The sequence below is a fragment of the Mobula hypostoma genome, chromosome 9 (assembly GCF_963921235.1).
Source record: "Mobula hypostoma chromosome 9, sMobHyp1.1, whole genome shotgun sequence".
Classification (NCBI taxonomy): Eukaryota; Metazoa; Chordata; class Chondrichthyes; order Myliobatiformes; family Myliobatidae; genus Mobula; species Mobula hypostoma.
This window is the reverse complement of record NC_086105.1, coordinates 36,770,141-36,783,221: the sequence shown is the minus strand read 5'-3', so window position 1 is coordinate 36,783,221 and position 13,081 is coordinate 36,770,141. Positions and strand designations below refer to the sequence as shown.

General features: G+C 41.6%; 1 protein-coding gene across 2 annotated transcripts; it reads left to right on the top strand.

Annotated features, from left to right (window-relative positions):
• The first annotated feature begins 3,308 nt into the window (after positions 1 to 3,308).
• Positions 3,309 to 13,026, top strand: yars2 (tyrosyl-tRNA synthetase 2, mitochondrial). 2 transcript variants are annotated; one of them, XM_063059677.1, is made up of 5 exons: positions 3,309 to 4,171; positions 4,288 to 4,455; positions 7,110 to 7,265; positions 9,647 to 9,817; positions 12,334 to 13,026. In XM_063059677.1, exons 1-5 carry the CDS (start codon positions 3,405 to 3,407, stop codon positions 12,497 to 12,499), a joined length of 1,428 nt encoding a protein of 475 aa, XP_062915747.1. In that variant the 5' UTR covers positions 3,309 to 3,404; the 3' UTR covers positions 12,500 to 13,026. The 2 variants fall into 2 exon arrangements, with proteins under 2 accessions (XP_062915747.1, XP_062915749.1); XM_063059679.1 differs by having other exon boundaries at positions 3,311 to 4,171; positions 9,647 to 9,852; positions 12,334 to 12,476.
• Positions 13,027 to 13,081: the final 55 nt, after the last annotated feature.

Sequence of the window (13,081 nt, the reverse complement as noted above, 5' to 3'; positions counted from 1 at the left end):
ATGTTTTGTAAGGAAATGAGTGAGAGAAACAAATGTACTTTGGTTGATGATGAGCAAAATGAATGTACAGTCAAGTTTAGAATTTGGTTGTTTGAGATATCATCCCAGAAGACAGAGATGCAACTATTCATCAGGTGATTGTCTTATTTAACATTACACAGCTTGAGAAGTGATGTGGAAATATATAGCAAACATTAGGGATGTGGTTTATGTGGGCAGGGAAAATTGCCCCTGAACTGAATGGTTTGTTAGGCTGTGTCAGAGGAATGTCAACTGTTAACCACATTACTGGAGTCACATAATATGGCCAAGCTGGGATTTCAGACTGCCTGCCCCCTCTGAAGAATAATAGCAAACTAGCCAGGTTTTTACAACAGTCTGGTAGTTTCTTTTATCACTGTGTGCTTTTATTCCAGATGTAATTATGTAAATTTATTTTCCTCTGCATTAAAAATTCAATGCTTAGAAAATGTTTCTATGCACTTTAATTTTACATTTCATCTCTATCATGATCAGGACCCTGTGGCGTGCACTGTGTATAATTGGAATATTATTATCACATGTGTTGAGGTACATTGAAAAGCTGGTCTTACATACTGTTCATGCAGATCACATTGAGGCAGTACAAGAAAAGCTTCTCTCTGTGGAGCATGCATTTGCAGAAGGAATAGCAGTGATATCAATCAATGAGGACGTCAATCAACTGAAACATATGATTGCAAACTGATGAGCGGTACAGGGTCAAAAATAGAAAAAAACACACTTTAACTGAAGAACCTGGCCCTTTTAGAGGGACATAGCTGAATTCTTGATGTGGAATTTGATTGAGTTCCATTGGTGAACCAGAGCTCCAGCCTTTTTTCCGGTTGGATTCTCTCCATTTATTAGTCTGGTATCAGTTAGGCCTGATGGAAAAGTGATCCAATTTTTCTCCTTCGTTATTCACCCATCTTCAGTTCTGCAGTGGTGAAGAGGGCTGTGTCTGCTCCTACATCTAATCCTGTCCTCCTCATCCTGACCAACCCCACCCTTTTTCATCCCAATTGAGATATATTACTACAACCATCTGGATTAGTTCCCGATTTTATTCCATTGGTTATGGTCAATGTAGGTAAATGTGCAAAAGAACCATTAAATTGCACTGCCTGAATGGGTAACATTATTTGACAATCGTTCCCATTGTAGCCTCAGTTCGAACTGGGCATAAAACAGCACATGGCACCATTTTAGCAGGTACTTTATTTAACTGGGTTGCCAGTTTCTGCAGTGTTGTTTGAAATTCTATAACAGGATCATTATATCCCATAACAAATTCTCAATTCTAAAACCAAAACATCATAACCAGAGGGTAATTATCCAGAGAATCCTGATGAAGGGTGCCAGCACGAAACATCAACTGTTTACTCTTTTCCATAGATGCTGCCCGGCCTGCTGAGTTCCTCCAGCATTTTGTGTGTATTGCAGTGGATAATTATGTTACTTAAAATTCCTTGAAAAGAACTCAAATGTGATGATGAATTACCAGGCATCCCACCTCTCCTGGAAGTTCCGGGAGTCTCCCACATATTGATAGCAGCTCCCTGACATCTGCAAATTATATACAATATCCCGGAAATCGACTTTTTTGAGAGCGAGTGAGCAAGCGGGGAGAGGGGGAGGGGAGGAGAGGGAGAAAGAGAAGTTGAGATTCAAAGAGCTCTGCCAGTTGATGAAGCTGCTTTTGGTGTTGCCAAATTCTAATTGTGATGTAGAAAGGGCATTCAGCATGGTGCATCACATTAAGACAGAATTCAGAAGTCAGCTATCTCACAAAACACTTGTGATTCTGATGTCATGCAAAATTAACAAATTCATTGACACAGACTGCTATGAGGTTGAGACTTCTGGCAAAATGCTCAAATCTGCCAAGCAAGCCACATCACAGTACAAGGAAAGTTTGCAAAAGAAATAGAAAAGCTATTTACATTAGCATTTAGCTATTAGCATTGAGACTGCCAACAAAATGGCAATGGGAGGGAGGAGAAGACGGCGGTGCGACGCAGCACGCGCGGCCGTTCCGAATTGATATCGATATGTGTTAACTAGGGGGCCGTGCACAATCCAGATTTGATGGAGACAGCCGTGAGAAGCGCAGAGGAACATCTGGAGTAACTTCTGAAATGCCTGCTTCGCTGCTGCTGCTACTGCGCAATCGAGAATCTCCGGAGACGAAGACCCCAAATCTTTGGCTTTGCGTATCGCCTGTTGCCGGGGCCAGGGTCGAAGCGCTCGGCAGAGATGGTGCTCGGTGCTCGGTGTCGAAGAGGTGCATCAGAGGCTCGGAGTTTTTCAGACGGACTCAGAGTCAGACTGTGGTCGGATGCTTCCAGTATGCTGCACAGGCAAGTTGGTGGTGCTGGAGGTTTACCGTCTGCGTGAGATGATGGGACTTTCGAGAGACTTTGAGACTTTTACCATGCCATGGTCTTTTCTTCTGATCTTACGGTATTGCTTTGCACTATTGTAACTATATGTTATAATTATGTGGTTTTTGTTAGTTTTTAAGTCGGTTTGTCATGTGTTTTCGTGATATCATTCTGGAAAAACATTTTATCATTTCTTAATGCATGCATTACTAAATGACAATAAAAGCGGACTGCGTGTCCTCATAATCATAAATGCTCAACAAGGAATATGTGTGTGTGTGTGTGTGTAAATAGTTTCAATATGTGATCAAATAAATTGTTGTGTTCTTTCATAATCAAATGTCCTGTACACCCTTGGAGGCGGGGGGGGGGGGGCGGGGGCGGGTGGTGGTGGTGCTACCTCCCTGAAATGAGTTTTTGCAGGGTGGGATGTCTGAATTACAGAGTGTATAATCGGCATTATGGAATGAATGGCACCCAAAGAATATAGGAGTTGTTTAGAAACTGCTGATAAAATTGAATCCAGGATAAAAATGTGGCAAGAAAATCTTTATAACTGTAGGGTAAGGACTGCAGAAAGAAGAAGGAACTGATGTCTACCTGAATTAGAAAATCACTTCAATATTGGCATGAAGAACAGTCAACATCTCAGTTTGAAAACTACTTTCTTCAGAACATGAGCCACTGCTGTTTTCGAAGCTTGAAATTTTTAGTAGAAGAGGATTGCAATAGAAGTCAATAAACAGAAACTGATCTGGTGAATACAGTAAAGAAGGCGAGGTAAGTTCCATGATCTTCTAAAACCTACTTGTTTTATTTTTACAAGTGATTTACAGCAGTTGAATGGACCAAGCTATTGCGAAAAGACTAGTTTTGCTAGTCTACTTGTTAATGTGTTTAAAATTCAGGTCCAACTGAAGTCATGCTTTGCACCTCCCTGCTGCCCTGCAACACCCATTAGGCACAGAGCATCATCTGGGCTTCCACGACCTCGCCGAGATGGCGGCGCCCGTGGCTCCACTGCTGGGTTTACTGAGGACACGGAGAGCCTTGTTTACGGCAGCGGGGAGGGCTGATACCCGAGTCTGGAGCCGATGGAAAAGCGGCGGGAGCATTTTGCAGCTTCACCAGCGAGGCCTTTTCAAGGACGTGTTCCCGGCGGCGGGCGGGTTGCAGCAACTGCTGTTCGCCGGCGCGCAGAGCGTGTACTGCGGCTTCGACCCCACAGCCGACAGCCTGCACATCGGCAACCTGCTCGCTCTCGTCGGGCTGCTGCACTTGCAGCGCGCCGGCCACCGCGTCCTACCGCTGTTGGGGGGAGCCACGGCTCGGCTGGGCGACCCCAGCGGCCGCAGCAGCGAGCGAGAGGCGGTGAGCGCGGACACGGTGCGGGAGAACGCCCAGAGCATCCGGGAGGGGATCCTCGGCGTCTTCCGCAACCATCGCGCCTGCTTCTGCACCGATGCCGAGGCCGCATCCTTGGGCCCAGTCAGCGTGGTCAACAACTCGGACTGGTATGAGGGCAAGAAAGTGGTCGATTTCATCGACACCGTAGGGAGGCACTTTCGTATGGGCACCATGCTGAGCAGGCACAGTGTGCAGTCCCGCCTTAAGAGCCCCGAGGGGATGAGCTTAACCGAGTTCACTTACCAAATGTTTCAAGCGTACGACTTCTATTACTTAAATCAACACCATGACTGTAGGATTCAGCTGGGAGGGACGGATCAACTTGGCAACATTATGTCCGGATACGAATTCATTAGCAAGTAAAGCACATCTGTCTTGTTTTCCCCTTTTGCTTTCCATTGCAAGTGTCTAGATGTTTATATGCATTTATTTTCTGCTGGTACTTTTATTGAAAAGAAAACTTGTGAATCCTTAGGGTGACTGGACAGGACGTCTATGGCATCATGGTACCACTTGTAACCAGTGCATCAGGAGACAAACTGGGGAAAACTGCAGGAAATGCGGTATGGTTAAACAGAAACAAGACTTCGCCCTTTGAACTCTATCAGTACTTTGTCAGGCAGCCGGATTCACATGTGGAAAGGTAATTTGTTTCTCTCTGAAATTTTGGGAGGTTTAAAAAATGTATGTATTAAATACAACACCAGTATGAAGATAAGTGGAGGGACAGGTAGTGTTGAGGGGGTAGGGAGTCTGCAGAAGTACTTAAATAGATTAGGAGAATGGGCAAAGAAGTGGTTGATGAAATACAGTGTAGGGAAGTATATGGTCATGCATTTTGGTAGAAGGAATAAAAGCATAATGTTTTTTAAAGGGAAAGTGACTTCAGGAATCAGAGTTGCAAGTGGGCTTAGGAATGCTAGTGCAGAATTCCGTAAAGGTGAGCCAGGAGTAAAGAAAGCAAATGCAAAGTTAACATTCATTTCCAGAGAACGAGAAAATAAAATCAAGGATGTAATGCTGATTTGGTTAGACCACATTTGGCGTATTAGGAGCAGTTTTGGGCTCCATCTCTAAGAAAGGATGTGTTGACATTGAAGAGGGTCCGGAGGAGGTTTATGAGAATAATCCTGGGAATTAAAGGGATTAATGTATAAGGAGTGTTTAGTGGCTGTGGGTCTGTACATGCTGGAATTTAGAAGAGTGAGGGAGGATCTCATTGAAACCTGCTGGATATTGAAAGACTAGACTAGATGTGGAGAGAAGTGGCAGAGTCTAGGACCAAATGGCACAGTGACAGAATAGAAGGACGTGCCTTTAGAATGGAGATGATGAGGAATTACTTTTAGCCAGAGGGTAGTCAATCTATGGAATTCATTGCCACAGAAGGCTGTGGAGGCCAATTCATTCTATGTATTTAAGGAAGAGTTCATAGGTTCTTGATTTAGCAAGGGAGTCAAAGATTATGGGAGAAGGCAGGAGAATGAGGACGAGAGGGAAAATAATCAGTCATGATGGAATGACAGAGCACACCTGAAGTATCGATGACCTAAATTTGCTCCCTTGACTTATGGTCTTATTAACCAAGAAATTGTAGGAATATGTCTTGCAAGTTGGGTTTAAGAGATTGGTTAGAACACAGTGGTTCCTGTTTTTTTACATTTCCTTTCATATTTTTAAGTAACAGTTTATTAATTAATATGTAACATGCAAAGCCTTTCATTGCACCTGTGCACATGTACTTGTGCAAATGACAACAAACTCGACTTTGATTTTGGTTCCTAATGTTTCAAAACAGCAGTATTCAGTAAAATATAGGACCCCCCCACCCCCCCACCAACATTGCAAAAAAAAACGAAAAGTCTGATTAGAACAAAATGTCCGTTATGGGCTTCTTCTTAATTTCTTCTGTTACGTACCCCGTAACTGGGTTGCCAAACCAGCAGAAATGGATCACTCAGTTGGAGTCTGGATTACTAGAACTAAGAAAGTTTTATTAAAGAAACAAGCAACACAGTAATCGAAAGGATAATAAATGCAACAGTTCAGCAATGATAAACACACATGTGCACAGAATTAAGATAACAGCATCAATCAAGCTCTATCGTTGTCTAGGGGTAAATGACCAAATTTCAAAGTGACACAAAAGTTCAGTCCAATTTAGTTCAGTTCGCAGTAATCGTTGCCATGGCGATGGACAACGTGGGGGGAGAGAGAGAGAATGGGAACGACTGATCATTCAGACACGGCTTCCACTCACAGACCGGCGATATTTGCTCACAAGCAGCTTTCGGGCAGGTCCTTGGTGATGTCACCTGAGGTCACCGACTGTGACCCCTCCTCCAGATGCGGTCGATCCTCTGCAGTGAACCCGGCACCCAAGCAAGGGCGGACACACACCGGGTTCCCGCTGATCGTACCTTTCCACCCTGTGCGTTGTCCGGTACTTCCCACCGACTCGTGAGAGGCGCACCGCTTCCAGGGTCTCGTTACCTCGGGTGTCGTGTGTCCTGCCTTAGCGAACCGGTCCCTTTTTATCCCCCTGCTGGGGTATCGCCTGTCCATCACTTCAAACAGTTCAGGGTTCAAAGGGGGAGCCGCTCCAGACAGTTCTCTCTCTCCCGTCAGTTCTCTCTCTCCCGTCCCTTCATTACACATCTCCAGATGCTGTTTCATTGTGTTCCTTATCTCTCTCTTGAAGACAGGTGGCAGACCAACTGCTGATCACACAGGACAGCTAACATCTTATCTATGTGTATTCTCGTCACACTTCAAATCCACAGTAATCTCTGTGTTGAAAGAGCCATTTCTTATTTCAAAAGTATTTGCAATTAAAGAATTACTTTGGGGTTCAGTTTCCACTTGGATAGTGGTTATTTCCAGTTTGAAACATGGTACTATTACCTCATTTTTTGTATGTTTTAATAGTTCTTTGGAAACAAAATTACAACTTTTTTTATCTCTGTCTTGTGTGGTCATTAGCAAATGAAGAACATTAATTTGTGGGGAGGAGAGAGTGAAAGGAATTGATGGCTCATGGCTGATCAGGGTGTTTTCCCAGAGCTTCCAAATGTAATTAATGTCCTGATTTTTTTTTCCCTCTTGTTTCTGGTCTTCAACAGAATCAACAAAAAATCATGACCCTTATCCTTTGCAATTTCCTACCTTAGGTACAGTATGAGACTTGCCTTCATTGGTGTTCTAATGGAAAACATTGCTTTTGGATGAAACAACAAGGTGTAGTTTTATTATGAAGCATAATTCTCTATCTTTTGGTTTGAATGTGTTTTTCTTTAGATATCTGAAACTTTATACCTTTATCCCACTTCCTGAGATTGAACGCATCATGGTCAATCACAACATAGATCCAGGAAAGCGAATTGCTCAAAAACGACTAGCAGCAGAAGTCACAAAATTGGTCCATGGCAAAGAAGGGTTAGAATCTGCCAAAAGGTGAGTGCTAAAGGTCTGTTGTTCAAACCCCTAGGAAGTGATATTTAGCTGTATTGTTTTATCATTGTCACATACCAAGATACAGTAAAAAAAATCTTTTAAATTAGATTTAAATTTATGTCGTACATAAATACTTCAAGATAGTAGGGGAAAAAAAAATAAAATGCAGAATATTGTGTTACAGTTGCAGATAAAGTGCAGTGCAGGTAGACAAATAAAGCGCCAGTGCCATGTTGGGGCATGTTGGGAGATCAAGAGCATGAGCAGTCCGTTGAAGAGTCTGATAACAGTGGAACAGAAGCTGTCTTTAAGTCTAGCGATAAACGTTCTCAAGCTTCAGTGACTGACAGAAGGACACCTACAGAAGCGGAAAAGCAACAATATTCTGGGCCCTTATAATATTTAATGAACAGAAGCAAAAATCAAGACTGTCGAGAAGCTGATCTGGCCAAAGTGCATGAAGACTGTAAAACCGGAGGCAAGTGGAAAGTCTGTATGAACAGGTATAATGGAGGTGCAGCATGGATTTAGCATAATGCTATCTCAACATCAAGGGTTAAATTACCCTGGGAGCTGACACAAACTGGAGCTACATTCCCTGGAGTTTAGAAAATTAAAGGGTGATTGAAGTTTTTAAGATAGTAGGAATGTTATAGAAAAGGGGGAGAAATTATTTCCATTGAAAAGTTGAGAGCTGAGGTCATAACCTTTAGAAGTAAAGTTAGTTATTACATGATTATGCAGAAATACTGCTGCATATAGTAATTGATATCAAGTCAATTAATGCTTTTTTATTTAAGATTGACAGATTTTTGTTAATCAGCAGTGTTGAGGAATTCAGGGAAAAGTTTAGTTACAGATTAGCCATGATCATAGTGGCCCTATAGATTTATATATATATAATATAATGCCTCTGCTTCCATATGAAGCTAAACAAATTTGTCATGCCCCCCTAGACTTTTATCGATGCACCATAGAAAACATTCTAACTGGATGCATAATGGCTTGGTATGGCAATTGCTCTGCATGTGACTGAAGAAACTGCAGAGAGTTGTGGACAGAACACAGCACTTCACAGGAGCCAGCCCCCTATAGATTCTGTCTATACTTCTTGCTGCCTCATTAAAGGAGCTGGTACAATCAAAGATCCCACCCCACCCCGGACATTCTCTCTTCTCCCCTCTCCCATTGGGCAGAAGATAAAAAAAGCCTGAAAGCATGCACCTCCAGGCTCAAGGACAGCTTCTACCCCACCTTTATCAGACGCTTGAACATTTTCTTGTAAGATAAAATGGACTCTTGATTTCATAATCTACCTCTTTATGATCTCACATGCTATTGTTTACTTGCACTGTATGTTACCTGTAGCTTTTATACTTCATTTTGCATTTCTCTTACTTTAGTTTGTTCTGACTCAGTGCACTGTGTAATTTGACCTGCATGAACAGTATGCAAGAGAAACTTTTCACTGTATGTTGGTACATGGGACAGTAATAAACCAATTCCAATACACGCGTTCTTCCCCCAGGAATAATGGTTGACCTCAATACCAACTTGGAATATTTGCAATATAAAATAATTTGCTGATACCTTTTTAATTATGTTGTGTTTTATTGTTAATAGTTGATGTTTTAGGCAATATTTTCAGAAACTTATTTCCAAATGCACCGCCATTCTTGGTGACATTGGGAGGATTGGCCAGAAGTTTTATTATAGGTGGAGATCAAAAGTCTTTCCTGAATGACCTCATTAGCTTCTCCAAGTGTTCTGTATTTTCCATAGAATGCTTAGCAAGATATTTTTACTGTGTTAATTTATAAACTATTCCATTTAATCTCCTGTGGCATAATTTGTCAGCTTTTCACATTTTGTATATACTGCTGGATAATACATAATTGTATTTCTTTATAGAATTGTCAGCTTGTCTCATGGTAACAATCAGTTTTCAGAATCCAGGGAAAACATGGAAATGTTTTCATTATGGGATGTTGGGCATCGCCTGAGCAAACAGTAACTTGATTTAGGAAGAGGTACAGTCAACGTTCCAGGCCAAGACCCTTCATCAGGACTAACAGGACTAAGTTAGTCCTGACGAAGGGTCTCGGCCTGGAATGTCAACTGTACCTCTTCCTAGAGATGCTGCCTGGCCTGCTGCGTTCACCAGCAACTTTGATGTGTGTTGCTTGAATTTCCAGCATCTGCAGAATTCCTGTTGTTCGAGTAATTTGATTTAACTGTTTGGTAGTTCAGCAGGTTGGGAGAAATTTTGTTTAATAATGTGTGTCTTAAACTTTGTAACTTTTCTCTTCAGCTCAGCTGACGAAATTCTAGTCTGGTATTTTACTGCCAATTGTGTTCAGTTCTATTCTTTTTCCTTTCAGATGTACAGATGTGCTCTATCATAACAGTGTGGATGCACTAGAGACCATGTCAGTTGAAGAACTAAAAGAATTGTTTAAAGAAGCATCATTCTCTGAGAATCTGCTTGAGCCAGGTACAACAGTGCTGGATCTTTGTCGCAAAGCCAACGCTATTCCAGATGGCCCCAGAGGGTATGTCTCCAACCCCAGAACTTTCTACAGATCAGGTGGGAAACACTTGTTGTCAGGAGTTGTTAAGGCAAAGTGGTTCCCAGTTTTTTTTTATGTCAAGGACCAAAATCACTAAGCAAGATGTCCATGGACCCCTGGTTGGGAACCCCTTCCCTAAGGAAATCAACATAGCATGACTCCATCATTTATTCTTTCCAACCTTGGTAGTGTCATGCAGTTTGACAGTTCAGCTCTGTATTAGCCCATTAGGGATTCTTTCTTTAAAATACTGTATAATCCTATTGTTTCTGTCTTGACTGCACTCTCTTGGATTGTGATTTTATTTTTGACCATTTAGAGTACTGTGCATAAGTCTTAGGCACTTGTATATAGTTAGAGTGCCTAAGACTTTTGCACACTACAGTTGTAATTTGAATTCACTTTACTTCACTTTACTTCTTGCATCCTTCACATACATGAGGAGTTGTGTCTCCATCTGAATCTACAATGTGCAAATTTTAGTAATTTGTAATAAGTAGTATGTTCAGCAAGATATACAACAGAACAGTCAATATAGCTTAGAAGTACAATTGCGTCAGCGTGAATTAATCAGTCTGATGGCCTGGTGGAAGAAGCTGTCCTGTTGGTATTGGCTTTTATGCTGCAGTACCATTTCCCAGATGGTAGCAGCTGGAACAGTTTGTGGTTGGGATGACTCAGGTCCCCAGTGATCCTTCGGGACCTTTATACACATCCTGTTGCTGTAAATGTCCTGAATAGTGGGAAGTTCACATCTACAGATGCGCTGGGCTGTCCGCACCACTCTCTGCAGAATCCTGTGATTGAGGGAAGCACAGTTCCCATACCAGGCGGTGATGCAGCCAGTCAGGATGCTGTCAGCTGTGCCCCTATAGAAAGGATTTGGGGACCCATACCAAACTTCTTCAACCATCTGAGGTGAAAGAGGTTCTGTTGTGCTTTTTTCACTACACAGCCGGTCTGTACAGACCACATGAGATCCTCAATGATGTATATGCAGAGGAACTTAGAAAGCTGTTCGCCCTCTCAACCCCAGATTCATTGATGTCAATAGGGGTTAGCCTGCCTCCATTCTTCCTGTAGTCCAGTGGTCCCCAACCTCCGGGCCGCGGACTGATACATTGCCGCGAAGTATGCAGGGGTGCAGCAGTACCTGGGACGCACCCAGCACATCTTTAAGAAAAAAGCCGAAATAAACAAGCTAATTAATTAGGTGCCGCCCAGATCAGAGGCGACGCAAAGGGCAATCGCCTCTGATCTGGGCTGCCATTTACGTGCTGGGCGGCACCTAATTAATTAGCTTGTTTATTTCGGCTTTTTTCTTAAAGATGTGCTGGGTGCTTTCTGGCTACTGCTGCATTCTTCGTGGCAATGTATCGGTCCGCGGCCCAGAGGTTGCGGACCACTGCTGTAGTCTACAACCAGCTCCTTGGGAGGGATGTGGGACAGATGGTCGAGGAGAAGTGTCAGGATCAGGGGGTGGGGGGGGGGGGATGGTCGGTGCAGCATGGGTGTAGACCAACCCTGAAACACCTGGCAAGGTCTTTTGATTCCAAACAATTGGTTTATTGATCATTACAGAATGTCCCTCTGCTGTTTCCTGCTCCCTTGTCCTTTACCCAACCATGATTCCCCTCTCCTGCCCCTTCACACTCTCAGTCCACAATAGAGGCCCATATCAGAATCAGGTTTAACATCACTCACATATGTCATGATTTTTTTTTGTGGCAGCAGTGCACTGCAATACATAAAATTACTACAGTAATGTGCAAAAGTATCAGGCACCCAAATGTATGTATGTGCCTAAGACTTTTGTGCAATATTTTATATATTTTATTAATATTTCATTAAAATGGTAAACTTATTATGGCCCATTCAGAAATTTCCATTGCCCTCAGTATCTTGTTTTTACTTGTGGCCCCTACAAAATCAAGCATGGCCCACGTTGAGAACCATCCAATTCCTAAATGGACATTGAAGCTTTGGATACTACCTCACTTTTTTTTAATATACAGTATTTCTGTTTTTGCATTTTTAAAAAATCTATTCCATATATTAATTGATTTACTTGTTTATATATTATGTTTTATTTAATTTATTATTACTTTTTTCTCTCTGCTAGGTTATGTATTGCATTGAACTGCTGCTAAGTTAACAAATTTCACATCACATGCCGGTGATAATAAATCTGATTCTGATTCTGATTTATATGACTCACACTCATCAGAAACTTTATGATGAAAGGTCCAACTAGGTTCGAAAAAAAACTTAATCTCATAAATTGATCACGTGCTACAGTTCTCTATAAAATGATCAATTTGAATGGGGATGGTTAGCAATGCCAGTGCAATCTTTCTAAATGGGTTAATCTCTGCTCTAGATTTGAGTTTTGTTAACAGTTCTGTTGTGAACAATAGTTTTAAGTCGAAGTTAGTTGATTGAAGAGCAATCATTTCGAAAATCCAAGCTACATTGAAGTTTTGTTTCTTCCATTCTAGGTACCAGATGATCATGGATGGTGGGATTTGGATTAATCACTTACGAGTGACTAAACCAGAACAAGTGCTGGTTTTAAAGCAACATATTCTGACAAATGGACTCTCATTGCTTAGAGTTGGAAAGAAAAATTATCATATTGTGAAATGGCTCAATCTGATAATTTAGTCACCAAAGTTCATGGTTGTTATAGTGTCATTGTTATAAGTGGTAGGCAGAATGAAGCATTTGGTGCTGTGTTTTCCTCACTGAGGTAAACGTGAGTAAGCAACAGAGACCTGAAGATGCAAACTTGATCACAATGTGCTAAATTAGAATAATGCTGGAGTGCTTCTGAGTCAGGATTATACAGTAAAGTTAGATTTGTATATTAGTTACTAATTGACATCTTTAATCAAGTTGTAAAATAAACCTAAAAATTGAATTCTCTGAATGGGTGGTGGCACTGACTTAGAATTGGATAATATACTTTCTCAAACTAAACTATTTGTGAAATCAGTTCTTGGGGTTACTTACGGCCATGTACTAAATGCATCCACTGTACTATGTACTGACATTTATACTCGCTGAGTGAGGGAGGTAATTAAAATAACTGTTATGATGTCCATCTACATGAAACATTATTTGTATAAAATAATCTTCTCGCAGTGTTGAGAAGAATACCTCTGTACAGCAGTTAAATATGAAATGATTAAATGATACAATTTTTAATTTCACATTTGGATTTCTTTTGTGCTGAAATGACAAATA